Source organism: Rhinopithecus bieti, unplaced genomic scaffold, assembly GCF_001698545.2.
Source record: "Rhinopithecus bieti isolate Rb0 unplaced genomic scaffold, ASM169854v2 scaffold_11380, whole genome shotgun sequence".
In the NCBI taxonomy this organism is placed as follows: Eukaryota; Metazoa; Chordata; class Mammalia; order Primates; family Cercopithecidae; genus Rhinopithecus; species Rhinopithecus bieti.
Genome location: NW_016807225.1, coordinates 1558360 through 1574159, shown reverse-complemented (window position 1 = coordinate 1574159; position 15800 = coordinate 1558360). Strand labels below are relative to the sequence as shown.

General features: G+C 42.8%; 1 protein-coding gene across 4 annotated transcripts in view; it reads left to right on the top strand.

Moving 5' to 3' along the window:
* NEK9 (NIMA related kinase 9) overlaps positions 1-15559 on the top strand; it is a 45067-nt gene extending 29508 nt beyond the window's left edge. For 3 of the 4 annotated variants that reach the window (XM_017880531.1, XM_017880529.1, XM_017880533.1), the window contains 6 exons: positions 673-843; positions 2504-2563; positions 6181-6389; positions 9059-9220; positions 10462-10674; positions 12988-15559. In XM_017880531.1, the coding sequence (XP_017736020.1) occupies positions 673-843; positions 2504-2563; positions 6181-6389; positions 9059-9220; positions 10462-10674; positions 12988-13110 (938 nt within the window). In that variant the 3' untranslated portion in view covers positions 13111-15559. The remainder of the gene's footprint in view (positions 1-672; positions 844-2503; positions 2564-6180; positions 6390-9058; positions 9221-10461; positions 10675-12987) is intronic. The other variant, XM_017880530.1, reaches the window with a different exon arrangement.
* The last annotated feature ends 241 nt before the right edge of the window (positions 15560-15800 follow it).

Here is a 15800-nt window from a genome sequence, read left to right as displayed (position 1 = left end):
TCCTGACCCCTTCTGCTATCACTGTCCCTTCCTTTACTTTGTTCCAACTGTAGGGGTCTCCTTGTTCCTTGTTTGTGCTACTGACATTACTTTTGCTGTTGCTGTTCCCTCTGCCTGGAAACTCTTCCTCACTCTAGTAGATCTCTGTTCAAATGTCAGAACTCCTCTGACCTACCCTATCTAAAATAATGATATCCCACCCCACTGTTACTCTTTGTTTCCACTTATTTTTCTCCACCATTTATCTTCATAGCATTTATCACTACCTTAAATATTAGGTGTTTATTTATGTATTATCAGTCTCCCCTACTAGAATGTCAGTTCCACAGGGCAAGGACTTGGTTTTTTTCACTGCTCCATCACCCCATGCAGTACCTGTCATGCAGTAGATGTTCAGTCAGTGTTTGAATGACGAATAAAAAGTTGTTGAAGAAAAAGGTGAATGAATGGATGGATGAATGAATGAATGAATGGCAGTACATAGGAAAAGTGGGCATTTTTACCCGAGTGGAATCAGGAAGAGTTTAGGCTTTATATAGGAGAATAAACAGCTTTCCTTTGTTTAGTACATAGTGGGAAGTCTTTCTAGCTCTAGGATATAAAGATGGAGAACCCAGAGAGTTGGGAAGCCAGTGTTCTGTTAAATGGTCTGTTGTTTAACTTTTTTTCTAGATAATCACATTTTTGCCTGGGGCAATGGTGGTAATGGCCGCCTGGCAATGACCCCCACAGAGAGACCACATGGCTCTGATATCTGTACCTCATGGCCTCGGCCTATTTTTGGATCTCTGCATCATGTCCCGGACCTATCTTGCCGTGGCTGGCATACCATTCTCATTGTTGGTAAGAGTTTCATATGTCTGGGGTTGGGATGGCTTTGACAGAGGATAGACCCACGTCTGAGGTACTGTTGGTCACACTCTTGGAAACAGAAATGTCCTGAAGAAGCCATTCTGTAAGTCTTGTAATGGTCAAGAATGCCATGCCTAGTGGTGGGAACAGAACATTGTCATTTCCTGGAACTTTGCTATCTGCCATCTCTTGATTATTTTTTAATATAACTTTGGGCTCTGCCTCCCTGCTTAGAATTGATTTTTTTTTTTTTTGTCTTTTTTTTTTGAGATGGAGTTTCACTCTTTTCGCCCAGGCTGGAGTGCCATGGTGTGATCTTGGCTCACGGCAACCTCCACCTCCTGGGTTCAAGCGAATTCTCTTGCCTCAGTCTCCCAAGTAGTTGGGACTAGAGGTACCCACCACCACACCCGACTAATTTTTGTATTTTTAGTAGAGACGGGGTTCCACCATGTTGGCCAGGCTGATCTAGAACTCCTGACCTCAGGTGATCCACCTGCCTCGGCCTCCCAACGTGCCGGGATTACAGGCATGAGCCACCATGCCCGGGCCTAGAATTTGTTACTTCTAATCATCCACCAATTAATTTGTTGTCTGTGCTCATGCTTTCATGAGAAACATTCAGTACATCCTTTAAAAGAAACTTTAAATTATAAGTGCTTTCTGCATAAAGATTACTTTGTTATGAACTACTTCATAAATGCTTGTGTAAGAGTTTATAAGTCTACTTTTAGATCAGTGGTTTGCAACCTTAGCAGCACATACATTAGAATCCTTGAGAAGCGCTTTTTTTTTTTTTTTTTTTTTTTGAGACGGAGTCTTGCTATGTCACCCAGGCTGGAGCGCAGTGGTGTGATCTCAGCGCACTGCAACCTCCCAGGTTCAAGCGACTCTCCTGCCTCAGCCTCCCGAGTAGCTGGGACTACAGGAGTGTACCACCACACCTGGCTAATTTTTGGATTTTTTAGTAGAGATGGGGTTTCACCATATTAGCCAGGCTGGTCTCAAACTCCCGACCTCATGATCCGCCCACCTCAGCCTCCCAAAGTGCTGAGATTACAGGCGTGAGCCACTGAACCCGGACAAGAAGCTTTTAAGAATACCATTGTCCACACCCTATCCCTGACCAATTAAATCAGAATCTCTGGGGTGGAACCTATGGACCTATGCAGTGTTACTTCTTTTTTTTAAATTTTGAGACAGTCTCACTCTATTACCCAGAGTAGACTGCAGTGGCACAAACACAGCTCACTGCAGTTTTCCTCTCCCAGGCTCAATTGATCTCTCACCTGAGCCTCCCAAATAACTGTGACTACAGGCCAGTGCCACTACACCTGGCTAAGTTTTGTGTGTTTTTTAGAGATTGGGTTTTGCCATGTTGCCTAGGCTGGTCTCAAACACATGGTTACTTTCTAAAACTTCCCAGGTGATACCAGTGACCAGCCAAGGCAGACAGCTACTAATGTAGATGGTGAATATAATTAGAATAGCAAGTGGTGTTTAGCTTATGATACTAATTTCTAAAACTGTAAGTTATAAGTCTAAAGTTGTCTGAAGTCAGGGAGAGCAATTATCTCCCTATCCTAGTCTTCTCTCATTTTCCTTGCCTATATCTGTATACAGTGCTTACCTACCAAATATTTTTTCTCAGAGAAAGTATTGAATTCTAAGACCATCCGTTCCAATAGCAGTGGCTTATCCATTGGAACTGGTAAGTACCAATGTTTCAAGTACCGGTGGTTTTCTGAAGTATGAATCTTTTGGTTAGATTCCATGTACACTCCAAAACCCAAAGGAAAATGGGAAATGTCTTTGGGAAGTGAAGAATACAGTGGTTAAGAGAGAGGATCATGTTTTGGTTGGTTTCGCAGTAAGTTATGACTTTTACATTGTGATCAGAGAGAGAGTATATCATCTTTGCCTCCAACGCATATGGAAGTTAACTAAGTAGCTTGCCCAGTACTGTAATATGACTTATGTATTATTCCTTTCCTTGCTATTCTAGGGGGTAGTGAGTTCTCTACTTCCACGGTATTCCCCGGGGTATTCCAGTCTAAAGAGATAGTTCACCAAAACAGGCACTCAGAATAAAACTCGGCTAAACTTTCAGTGTGGTTAGGAGAATCATCCCAAAGATCTCTGATAGATTTCCTTTGACTGCTGTCTTCATGGTTCTTTATTATTGGGGACCATGCCAGGAATTGAATCTATTTTCCTTTTGGTTTTCTGCCTGCTAGAGTCCCTGTAGCCTTTGATGTCTCAGAACCAGGATTCTGATTTATTTTATTTATTTATTTTTTTTGAGGCACAGTCTTGCTCTGTCGTCCAGGCTGGAGTGCAGTGGCTCACTGCATCCTCTGCCTCCCAGGTTCAAGTGGTTCACCTTCCTCAGCCTCCCAAGTAGCTGGGATTACAGGCATGCACCACCACACTCAGCTATTTTTTGTATTTTTAGTAGGGATAGGGTTTCACCGTTTTGGCCAGGCTGGTCTCAAACTCCTGGCCTCAAGTGATCTGCCCACCTCAGCCTCCCAAAGTGCTGGGATTACAGGCATGAGCCACTATGCCCGGCCCAGATTCTGATATTGTTTGGAATCAAAACACATAAATACCCAGAATAAAAGCAGATTAAAGCTGGGCACAGTGGCACAGCCATTAATCCTAGGTACTCAGGAAGCTGAGTCAGGAGGATTACTTAAGGCCAGGAGTTCAAGGTTGCAGTGCACTATCATTATGCCTATGAATAGCCACTGCAATCCGGACCTGGGCAACATAGCAAGACTCTATCTCGAATGAATGAATAAATACATAAACAATCGGTCAAACAGATTAAACCTCCAAAAACAAAACAGCTGAAAACATGATCTAGACTTGTTGAACTTCAGTTTACACATATACACCGACTTATTATACCATATTATATATAGTTTAAGTAGCCCATTGCTTGGCATTTCTGTTTATGTATATTAATATCTGTCAAAACTGACTAAAGATCTTTTGCTAAGCACAGCAGTTCGACTACAACTTTGTTTTGCTAGAACAGTATTTAAAGGAAAAACATAAAAGCAAATGTCCATTGGTGGGAAGATGTAAACTCGAGGAAGAGCAGGGATTTTTGTCTTTTTTATTTATCAATTTTATCTACTTGCCTAGAACAGTGCCTGGCAAATGGTAAATGCTCAGTAACTATTTGTTGATTAAATGCATTATAACCATCCATTGGAGTGAAAGTGAACATCTCCAAATAGTTCCATAATGTGAAATGTAAAAAGCAAGTTACAGCAGACTACATGGCCTTTTTATAAAGTTTAGAAACAAGTAAAATAGGCTGGGCGTGGTGGCTTACGCCTGTAATACTAGCACTTTGGGAGGCCAAGGCAGGCAGATCACAAGGTCAGGAGATTGAGACTATCTTGGCCAACATGGTGAAACCCTGTCTCTACTAAAATACAAAAAAAAATTAGCCGGGCATGGTGGTGCACACCTGTATTCCCAGCTACTTGGGAGGCTGAGGCAGGGGAATTGTTTGAACCTGGGAGGCGGGGGTTGCAGTGAGCCACAATTGTGCCACTGTATGCCACCCTGGCGAAAGAGCGAGACTCCATTTTAAAAAAATAAATAAATAAAAGTAAAATAAATAGTAATGTGTTATTTAAGGATGCATAAAGGCGATAAAGTTTTTAAGAAGAAATGATAAACATAAAATTAAACAGAATGGTTTCATCTGGGTAGGAGGCCAGAGAAGGAAGGAATTCACAAGGCAAATACAGTGATATAGGTAATGCTCTAGTTCAGCAGTGTCAGTAGATCTTTTTGCAATGGTGGAAATGTTCCATATCTGTGCTGTTCAGTGTAGTAGCTACCAGCCTTCTGTGGCTATTGATCTCGCAAGAGAGTAGCTCGTATGACTGAGGAACTGAATTTTTAATTCTCTTTAAGTTTAAGCAGGCACATATGGCTAGTAACTCATATTGGATAGTGCAGTTCTAGTTCTGGTAGCAGATAGACCTATGTTTATTGTTAGGCATGAAAATTTACATGTATGTTAAAATAGTCTTAGGTATATCTAAAATGCAGCATAATCTTAAAAAGCCATTTAAAACAAAAAAGTAAGCTTCAGAACTCACTTTGGTAACTATAGTTCTGCTGCTTCTGTAGGATCTCAGCATGACCCAGTTAGTCCCCAGGCCAGCATAGCAGGTGATAATTAACCCTTCTTTACATTTAGCCTCAGAAAATACCAGGCATCAGAATAAGGATCTCTGAGGAGTAAGAGAAAAAAAGAAAATACCAGGCAATTTTTTTAACTTTGACAAATTAATCTTCTTAATTATATTTTTCTTTGGCCCATATTAAAATTCAGTTTCATTTCCTGACCACACATCAGCTAGTCTTCATTAAGGTTGCTTGGAATATGCTGTATGATATGAAAGAACCAGCCATTATATTATAAAAATTCATACAGATAGTCATCAGAGAATGTAATGTTCACATTAAATTTTGAAGAATTGCCAGGCCGACAGTGGCTAACGGCCTGGTAATCCCATGCACTTTGGGAAAGCCAAGGCAGGCGGATCAACCTGAGGTCAGGAGTTTTTAGACCACCGTGGCCCAACATGTAGTGAAATCCCACCCTACTAAAAATACAAAAATTAGCTGGGGCACGTGGTACAGCTGTAATCCCAGTCTACTTCAGGAGGCTGAGACAGCGAGAATCTTGAACCTCTGGGAGGCAGAGGTCGTGCAGTGAGCCGAGATGTCGGGCCACTGCACTCCGAGCCTGAGCGAAGCCAGAAGGCTAGACTTGGTCTCAAAGAAAAAAAAAAAAAAAAAAAAGGTTGAGAATTCAACATTCAGATTTTCCCTGGACAGGGAGTTAATGGTAAGTTTATTTGGCAACTTTAAGAGGAGTTTGACTCAAATGTTAAAGACCTTTTTATATAAGATAAATGTCTATGGAGGATGCTGGAATCTGAATGTATCTTTTAAAGAAGCAGAGTAATCATGGGTGCTAGATTTGGTGGGCTGTGGTTGGGGGAATTTTTTGGTAATGCTTTTAGAACATTGATAACCTGCTATGGATATAAGATAAAGTTGGTAAATGGAATTATCATTATGAGCATCCTGCTACACAAATACAACTATACAAAATTACAAAACATAGTTTGTATGAAAACCAAAAATTTCATCCCTAATACTTGACTTGCACTGTTGCCATTGCACTTCATGCAGCTCTAGGCACCTTTCCAGGTTAAGTGGGGTTGTCAGGTGGTAAATCTGTCTTGCTGCATGGCAAAGCTGTCTATTTCTGTGCTGTGTATCTGTCAGTGTTTCAGAGCTCTAGCCCGGGAGGAGGCGGCGGGGGCGGCAGTGGTGAAGAAGAGGACAGTCAGCAGGAATCTGAAACTCTTGACCCAAGTGGAGGCTTCCGAGGAACAATGGAAGCAGACCGAGGAATGGAAGGTTTAATCAGTCCCACAGAGGCCATGGGGAACAGTAATGGGGCCAGCAGCTCCTGTCCTGGCTGGCTTCGAAAGGTAATTCCTTTGGAAGAAGTAACTTGGATAAAATATCTGACCCTTTGCAGGAACTAGAAAGAGCTGTCAGGGTCTCTCAGTTTTCCAAGTACCTAGTAAACTGTTGTGCATCCTGAATCCAGCCTTCTGATTTCTACCTGGAAAGAAACTGCCTAATCACTAATCCTTTTTTCTTTCCAAAAAGAGATAAAAAATGTTCTCATACCCTTGTTACTTAAGTGAATGTATTATAAGTTACTATAACCTACCTTGATGACAGTTTTTGTAGTACATGTATATAAAGATTAAGCTTACAGATTTTATGCTGTCATTTATAGAAATGGAATATTGGAGCAATTGGAATGCCTTACAGTAGGAAAATGGTTGATAAAAGTTGAGATACAGAAAGTAAAAATGTTGGATTGGGCACAGTGGCTCATGCCTATAATTCCACCACTTTGGGAGGCTGAGGCAGGAGGATCACTTGAACCTAGGAGCTCAAGACCAGCTTGGGCAACACAGCAAGACCTTGTCTGTACAAAAAATTTTAAAAATTAGCTGGGTGTGGTAGTGTGCACCTATAGTCCCAGCTACTCAGGAGGCTGTGGCAGGATGACCACTTGAACCTGGGAAGTCAAGGCTGAAGTGAGCCGAGCTGTGCCATGATTGCACCACTGCAATCCAGCCTGCGCGACAAAGCGAAACCTTGTTCAAAAAAAAAGAAAAAGTAAAAATGTTGAAGTATATTTCTTTTCATGGAAAGTTAGTCACAACATATGGCTATGCAGAAGAGGATGAAATATCTGTATGATCTCATTCTTTTAGGAAATATGTAATACAAACGTCGACAAGACTATGTATTGACAGTTTTTAAAGTGGTTGTCTGTGAGTGATAGAATTGCTGGTGAATTTTATTAGTTTCCTTTGCCCATTTGTATTTTCTCATTTTCTACAGTGAATATTTATGGTTTGTGAAATTTTAAATTTTTTACCAAAAAAAAAAAAAAGACCAGGCATGATGGCTCCCACCTGTAATTCCAGCACTTTGGGAGGCCAAGGCAGGAGGATTGCTTGAGCCCAGGAGTTTGAGACCAGCCTAGACATCATAGGGAGATCCCATCTCTATAAAACTTTAAAAAGAAATAAGGCCGGGGCCAGGCATGGTGGCTCACGCCTGTAGTCCCAGCTTTTTGGGAGGCCAAGGCAGGAGGATCACCTGAGGTCAGGATTTTGAGAACAGCCTGGCCAATCATGGTGAAACCCCATCTCTACTAAAAACACAAAAATTAGCTGGGCAAGGTGGCTCATGCCTGTAATCCCAGCACTTTGGGAGGCCGAGGCAGGCAGATCACAAGGACAAGAGATCAAGACCATCCTGGCCAACATGGTGGAACCCCATCTCTACTAAAAATACAAAACTTAGCCACACATGGTGACGCAGACCTGTAGTCCCAGCTGCTCAGGAGGCTGAGGCAGGAGAATCGCTTGAACCCGGGAGGTGGAGGTTGCAGTGAGCCGAGATCACGCCAGTGCACTCTGGCCTGGTGACAGAGCAAGACTCCGTCTCAAAAAAAAAAAAAGCAGCTGGGTGTGGTGGCACACACCTGTAATCCCAGCTACCTGGGAGGCTGAGCTAGGAGAATCACTTGAGCCCAGGAGGCAAAGGTTGCAGTGAGCTGAGATTGCACCACTGCAGTCCAGCCTGGGGGACAGAGTGAGACTCCATCTTAAAAAATAAATAGATATATAAATAAGGCTGGGCGAGGAGGTGGCTCACGCCTGAAATCCCAGCACTTTGGGAGGCCAAGGTGGGCAGATCACTTGAGGTCAGGAGTTCAAGACCAGCCTGGCCAACATGGTGAAACTGTCTCTACTAAAAATACAAAAAATTAGCCAGGTGTGGTGGTACACGCTTGTAATCCCAGCTACTTGGGAGACTGAGGTAGGAGGACCACTTGAATCCGGGAGGTGAAGTTTGCAGTGAGCCAAGATTGTACCACTGCACTCCAGCCTGGTGACAGAGTGAGATTCTGTCTCAAAAAAATAATAATAATTAGCCGGGCATGGTGGCACATGCCTGTGGTCCTAGCTACTCAGGAGGCTGGTGTGGAAGGATCATTTGAGTCCCAAAGGTCAAGACTACAGTGAGTCATGGTTGTGCCACTGCTCTCCAGCCTGGGCAACAGAGCAAGACCCTGTTTCAAAAAAGAATCTGTAGATTTAAAGCTCCCTGTCTAATAAGACTAAACTTGCTAGTGATTTGAGGAGGGTGAACAGAGGAAACAATATGCTGTTCTGTCTGCACCTTTAGCCTCAGCTTTCAGCAGTGTGGCAACCAGCCTCACTGCCACTTCCTTGTCCTTCCTTCATCAGGGGAGGGATGGTGATGCAAAGGCAAACTCAAAGAACACAGGCTGGAGTGACACACACACTTACTGATGTAGAGTAAGTGTGTGTGTCACTCCAGCCTGTGTTCTTTGAGTTTGCCTTTGCATCACCGTCCCTCCCCTGATGAAGGGTTGGCAGTTTGCTCACAGGTAGGCTGTGATATGTTGCTAACCACAACTGTCTTGCCCACTAGAGGGTGCTGATGTCATGACAGAGGGAAAACTATAACAAAAAGGAGAAGGGAATTTGGGAGGAAGCAAATACTGCAAACAGACTAATGAGATTCTTTCTCATTTACATAGGAGCTGGAAAATGCAGAATTTATCCCCATGCCTGACAGCCCATCTCCTCTCAGTGCAGCATTTTCAGAATCTGAGAAAGATACCCTGCCCTATGAAGAGCTGCAAGGACTCAAAGTGGCCTCTGAAGCTCCTTTGGAACACAAGCCCCAAGTAGGAGCCTGGGTAACTGAACTTTTTGCCTTTGAATCACAACTAGGTAAACAGTCACTACAAGCTCTGCCCAGTTCTTCTGGCCTCACTCTAGCTTTTGGGTTTCAGTTGCCCTGCATCAACTTATTATACTGTCTCTTCAGCAGTACTTAAAGCCTCAACCCAAGACTAAACTCAGTTGCCTCAGAAAGCTATTTACCCTTCCACATTTCTGAAAGGCTAACACCTTTTTAAAAGGATTGTCTTTTCCCTCTGCCTCAGAAATACCAAAATTCAAATTCAGTTTTTCATGACACTGGCAGGGTAATTTAGAGGCTCTAAATATAAAAAAGAAGTAATAATGGTAGTCTAGTGAGGAAGCAACACATGTACAGCTAACCTTGGTAAAAATGACATTGTGGTAAATACCTCAATAAAACTATAAGCCAAGGTCATGAAACTTTTTCTATAAAAGGCTGCATAATTATTTTAGACTTTTCCTATTAAAGGCCACATAGTAATTATTTGAGACCATTTTAGACCGAAATATGTACAGCCTCTTTTGCAACTACTTGACTCTGACATTATAGCACAAAAAGCAGCCTCAAGTAATACATAATGAATGGGCAACCTTGTGTTTCAATAAAATTGTGTTTACAAAAACAGGCAGTAGGCCAGAATTGGCCTATGGGCTATTTGCTGAACCCTCCTATAAACAAAGTACAGTAGAAAAGAGAAAAATCCAGACTAGGATCATCAGAAAGCTTCCCAGAAGAGGTAATCATACCTTTGAAACTTCAAGGTGAATGTTTTAATTTCTCTGTCAGTTCACCTTCTTAAATTGTGTTGGTGGTCCTGTTTACTGACCACCTCTCAAATTTTTTCTAAAGTGTGATTCACTGCATTTCATGAATATTGACACTTTGGGTCTCACAGTGATCTGAAAGACTTGTTCCAAACCAAATTATGCTTTGCCTTACTTCAGCATTTTAAACAAGAAGATACCAGTGCACTTCAAAATTTTTCACAAAGTCTTCCAAAATAGATGATTGGTCTCCCACCTTGGCCTAATGGGGACTGAGGCAGAGAGTTTGCTTTCCCTGTTATGTCAGTGCCCATTGCTGTTATAATGCTACCATTTCTGTTTCTCTTACATATATTCATGTGTATCTTGTTAATTTAAAAGTAAAATCTGATTGCACTTAGAGGAAGTTTGGATTGAGGAGCTATGACACCGGGGCAGAACCTCCTGCAATCTCTTCTTGTCTCTCTAGTCACCTCGGCTGAATCCTGCAGTAACCTGTGCTGGGAAGGGAACACCACTGACTCCTCCTGCCTGTGCATGCGGCTCTCTGCAGGTGGAGGTTGAGAGATTGCAGGGTCTGGTGTTAAAGTGTCTGGCTGAACAACAGAAGCTACAACAAGAAAACCTCCAAATTTTTACCCAACTGCAGAAGTTAAACAAGAAATTAGAAGGAGGGCAGCAGGTGAGAGCGTTAAAAGAAAAATCCAATTTCTAAGCCTGTTTTGAAGAATCACAGAAACAAAACACGAAGTACTGAAATAGACTTGTCCCTTTGCAGGTCCTTCCTTTTTTTTTTTTTTTTTTTTTTGAGATGGAGTCTTGCTCTATTGCCAGGCCAGAGTGCAGTGGCGCAATCTCAGCTTACTGCAGCTTCCAGCTCCCGGATTCAAGCAATTCTTCTGCCTCAACCTCCGGAGCAGCTGGGACTACAGGTGCACGCCACCACGCCCAGCTAGTTTTTATATTTTTAGTAGAGACGGGGTTTCACCATGTTATCCAGGATGATCTTGCTTTCTTGACCTCATGATCCACCCGCCTCAGCCTCCCAAAGTGATGGGATTACAGGCATGAGCCACCATGCCCGGCCGATCCTTACTTTTTAATGATATCACTTTTATAATTATAATCCCAGAAGCCTTGGGCCTTGTTCAGGCACCTAGATTGAATCATTTTCATCACTTGCATTGCTTTTTGTGTTTTTTCTTTTACAAAACTTAATTACATACCTCTGAAAGTACAGACATTCTTCTGAACAACCACAATACTATAACCACACCTAAAAAAATTAATACTAGTACTCTCAATTCTCATATTCTCATCTAGTATCCAGCTGATACCCCAATTTTCCCAGTTTTCCCCACAAAAATGTCCTTTATAACCATTTTTTATCAGACTAGAATCCAGTCAAGAACCCCACATTATATTTGGTTATGTCTCTTATTTCTTTTCATCTAAAACAGTTCCCTCCACCACCATCACCTTTTAAAAATTATTTATTTTATTTTTATTATTATTTTTTTTGAGACAGTCTCACTGTGTCATCCAGGCTGGAGTGCAGTGGCGTGATCTCAGCTTACTGCAACCTCCACCTCCCGGTTCAAGCGATTCTTCTGCCTCAGCATCCCGAGTAGTTGGGACTATAGGTGTGCACCACCACACCTGGCTAATTTTTGTATTTTTAGTAGAGATGGGGTTTCACCATATTGGCCAGGCTGGTGTCGAACCTTGTGATCCACCCACCTCGGCCTCCCAAAGGGCTAGGATTACCAGTGTGAGCCACTGCGCCCGGCCTTATTTATGTATTTATTTTGAGACAGGGTCTTGCTTTGTCACCAAGGCTGGAGTGCAGTGGCACAAACATGGCTCACTGCAGCCTTGACTTCCCAGGCTCAAGTGATTCTCCCACCTTAGCCCCCCAAGTAGCTGGAACTACAGGCATGATCCACCATGCTCTGCTTCATCTTTTTTAAAAAAATACTTTTATGATACTGACTTGTTGAAGAAACCAGGCCAGTTGTTCAACAGAATGTCCCACATTCTAGATTTGTCTTGTTTTCTCAGGGTGTTGTCTAACTTGTTTTTCTGTCACCCTGTCTTTTCTGAAAACTGGAAGTTTAACCTAAGGCTTGATTGGATTCACATTAAACATTTTTAGTGAAAATACTTTAAAAGTGATTCTGCTTGCATTATTTTTTGAGAGCCATGCCATTGTTTTATATAGAGGGAAGCAGAAGCGGAGAAATAAGGTTAGGCCCTTGGCTTTGCCATTTACCAGCTGTAGGTGTTTGGGCTACTTACTTTGTTTTCTCTGAGCCCTGGTTTCTCACCTGAAAGAAAATAACAGATACCTTGTATGGTTCTTTGGAGGATTAAATGAACTAATGTTTATGAAATTACTTTAGAAATTAATATACAGGCTGAGCATGGTGGCTCACACCTGTGATCCCAGCACTGGGAGATTGCTTGAGCCCAGGAGTTCGAGACTAGCCTGGGCAATGTGGTGAAATCCCATCTCTACCAAAAATAAAACCTAGCTGGGCAGATGGCACACGCCTATAGTCCCAGTTATTCAGGAGGCTGAGTTGGGAGGATCACCTGAATCTGGGGACGGCGAGGCTGCAGTAATCCATGATCACACCATTGCACTTTGGTGTAAGCAACAGAGCAAGACCCTGTCTCAAAAAAAAAAAAAAAACAAACACGAGGTAAGATTGGCAGCTCTAACAGGGAGAAGATTGTTTTGCCCAGGACATTTTCCATTTTAAAACTGAGAGTTCTGCATCCCAGGAAACCCCACAGTCCTGGACAGACCTGGATAGTTGGTCACCCTACCTGCAATAAATATAAAGGTATGACTGTGTAAAATAGTGCCATGAGTGTCTCACAAGATCGTGGCTATAAATCCTTAGAGGTTGGCATTGAAAATATAGTACTGAACTACTGCTGTGACTAGGTGGCACTGTTGCTAATACAGAACTGTGTTTTATCCGGACAGGTGGGGATGCATTCCAAAGGAACTCAGACCGCAAAGGAAGAGATGGAAATGGATCCAAAGCCTGACTTAGATTCAGATTCCTGGTGCCTCCTGGGAACAGACTCCTGTCGACCCAGCCTCTAGTCTCCTGAGCCTATAGAGCCCCCAGGAAACTGGGACCCAAAGAACTTCACAGCACACTTACCGAATGCAGAGAGCAGCTTTCCTGGCTTTGTTCACTTGCAGAAGAGGAGCGCAAGGCAGAGGCTCTGAAGCACTTTCCTCGTACATTTGGAGAGTGGCATTGCCTTTTAGATAGGATTTAGGAGTGATTTTATTGTTTTGGAGAATGGAAGGGCCCCCATGGCCCTGGCTTTGTCATCAGGGACTGCCATAGCAACAGCAGCTCTGTACCTCATCTGTTGATCCCACCTTTGAAGAGGAGACACAGTGCTCACCTTAATTGCGCTGGTAGCAGCTTATATCCCATGTATCATTTTCACCATTGATTGGAAGCTGCCTTGGGAATTCAGTACCAGGCATTACCCCTCTGGGTGGGAGAGGGAAAAGTGTAAAGCTGGAGTGGGCTGGAGTCAGGCGTGACCCGTCCAGTGTCCTCTGCAGAGTGGTGAAGTAGTCTGAGCCTTCTCGGGAGCCCAGAGTCCAGGAAAATATGTCTGATGGAGTCCATCTAAGGCTTGTTTCCAGAAAGTTCAGTTACTCTGTGCAGCTAAATGCTTCAGGAGGAAAGATAGGCTTAGGTTGCTTTTCCTCTGAGGGTTAATTGAAATTTCTTGAATGAGGAGTAGAGAAAGGGCAGGACCCTCCTCATCACACAGCTGGTGTTTCAGGCTGTGGCCAGTGCTGGGTGGGATTTCCTAGCTGTGGATGAGGTAATAAGGTGTCTCTGAAGGATGAGGTGTCTCAGAGAGTTGAGTCCATGGGGCAGTCAGAATAGCCTTAAGAGAAAATCATGAAGAAGAAAAGGTCTTCCTTTAGCTGCCTCTACTTGGTACCTTAGAGAGGGCTTAGAGAGCTCTCCGTCTTCTGCCCATGGAAAGACTTCTTGAGCCTCTGCCTTCGTGGCTCTTAGGGTTCTGATCTTGATAGCAGCAGCCCTAACCACTTTCTTTCTGTGTGTCTAGTCAGTATTTTTCTCCTTTTGGTGTTTTATGAAGCCATATGATAACCAATGAATCTGTATCACCTTTCCTACCTGAGTGACCCAAAGCCAGCACCAAACCCTGGGAGTCCCTGAAGCCTAACAGAACAGGTAGAACTTGCAAAAGGAATTTGGCTGAGAGCTCACTTCTAATCCTGTACTCATTGTGTCTTTGTAGATAGAAAAAAGCTAGCTTTGCCAAAGAGAAATAGTGTCCTAGAAGAACAAAACTTCATATAGAAAGTTCTAGGCAAGTATTTGATGGTTTCCTTAAGGATGTGAGCTTTGTGTTTCCACCTAGCCTTGTAAAATGTTCCTGTGGTATTTTGTATCACACATCCTACCTTTGATGAGTCTCACATCCCACCTTCCTACAAACAGCTAAAATAATTTTGTTTCATTTTCCCCAGACCAAAATGTTTGATCATCTGTTCAACATTATGGGAGGTCCTGTGCAATGGAAATCTTGCCATTTCCCCAAAACTGGTGGCATAAAGGCTGATGCTCGGGGAGAACCCTGTTGCTGGGGACAGGCAACTCTGTTTAATGGGATCTTCTTTGGTTTGATGTTCCCATTGTTTTCTCAGTTCTGGGAAGCCTAGTATATTAGTACTAATGTAATCACTGAAACCTTTTCTTGAAATCAGGGAAGCAGCCAAACTTTGATTAAAGTTGCAAGTTCTGGAGACTTGCGGGGGTTGCTGTAAACCCTGACAGTGGGTTTTGGTTCAGCATGTAAATGCAACTTTGATTTTCTTAAGGGACTGATTGGCCTGTCATGTCCCTATATCCTCATGCTCATCATCTCAGCAGGCCTGAGAGGCCAGGTCAGTTTGGGTGTTCATCATGAGGATTGCTTCTGCTGTAGAGCTGAGGGACATGGGCACATTGCTGAGAAGGTGGGGTGAAAGTGAATGCTGGGGGTGGGTGAGCGCCCTGGTCTTGTTCATAGGGGAGTCTTTCCCTAGCAGTGGAACGCTGTGGTCATTTTCTCTAGCATATTCCCTTGGGAAGTCTAGATTTGCTATTAATCTGGCTGAGAATCTAAGTTCTGTGCCTTAGAGACAGTTTGCACTTTCTCATATTGTGCCTGAGACAGCCATATGATTTTTTTTCCCACCAAACAAGTATGCAAACAGAAACCAGTTCAAAGGGGGATGGAGTAAAAGATGAAGCAGTAGAAATGCCTTTGAATGGTTTTCTGCAGCTAATTCTCTTTAAATTTTGTCCTGCTTTTTTCTTTACGCAGTGCTAGGTGTTTTAAGCTTTCTAGTAGTATTGCTTTTGAGTTACAGTATAACCTGAGTTACTCCTCTGCTCTAACATTGTTGTGGAAGAACTAGTTTATTGTTAGCCAGGTTGCTTGAAAGGTTGAGGGTGGAGTGGTTTGGCATTTCTGTTTTAAATAAACATTTAAGCTCTTAATCAGTACTGTGCCTCAGTAAGCCTGTGCATGGACCTTAGTCTCTGGGGATAAAACATCCAGATTCTAAGCCTCCTTGAATCTTTGATTCTGTGAGTCTTTATATAAATAATGTTCTTGGAACAGAAACAATGCAAGGGACATTTGCACAGAAATAGTCTTTGCTTCTCTCCAGTTTCTTATTCTTGCCAGCAGAATCATTTCTGCTGCTACAGCTTTTTTCCCCAAAATGTCTAAAAGTGCTGAAAG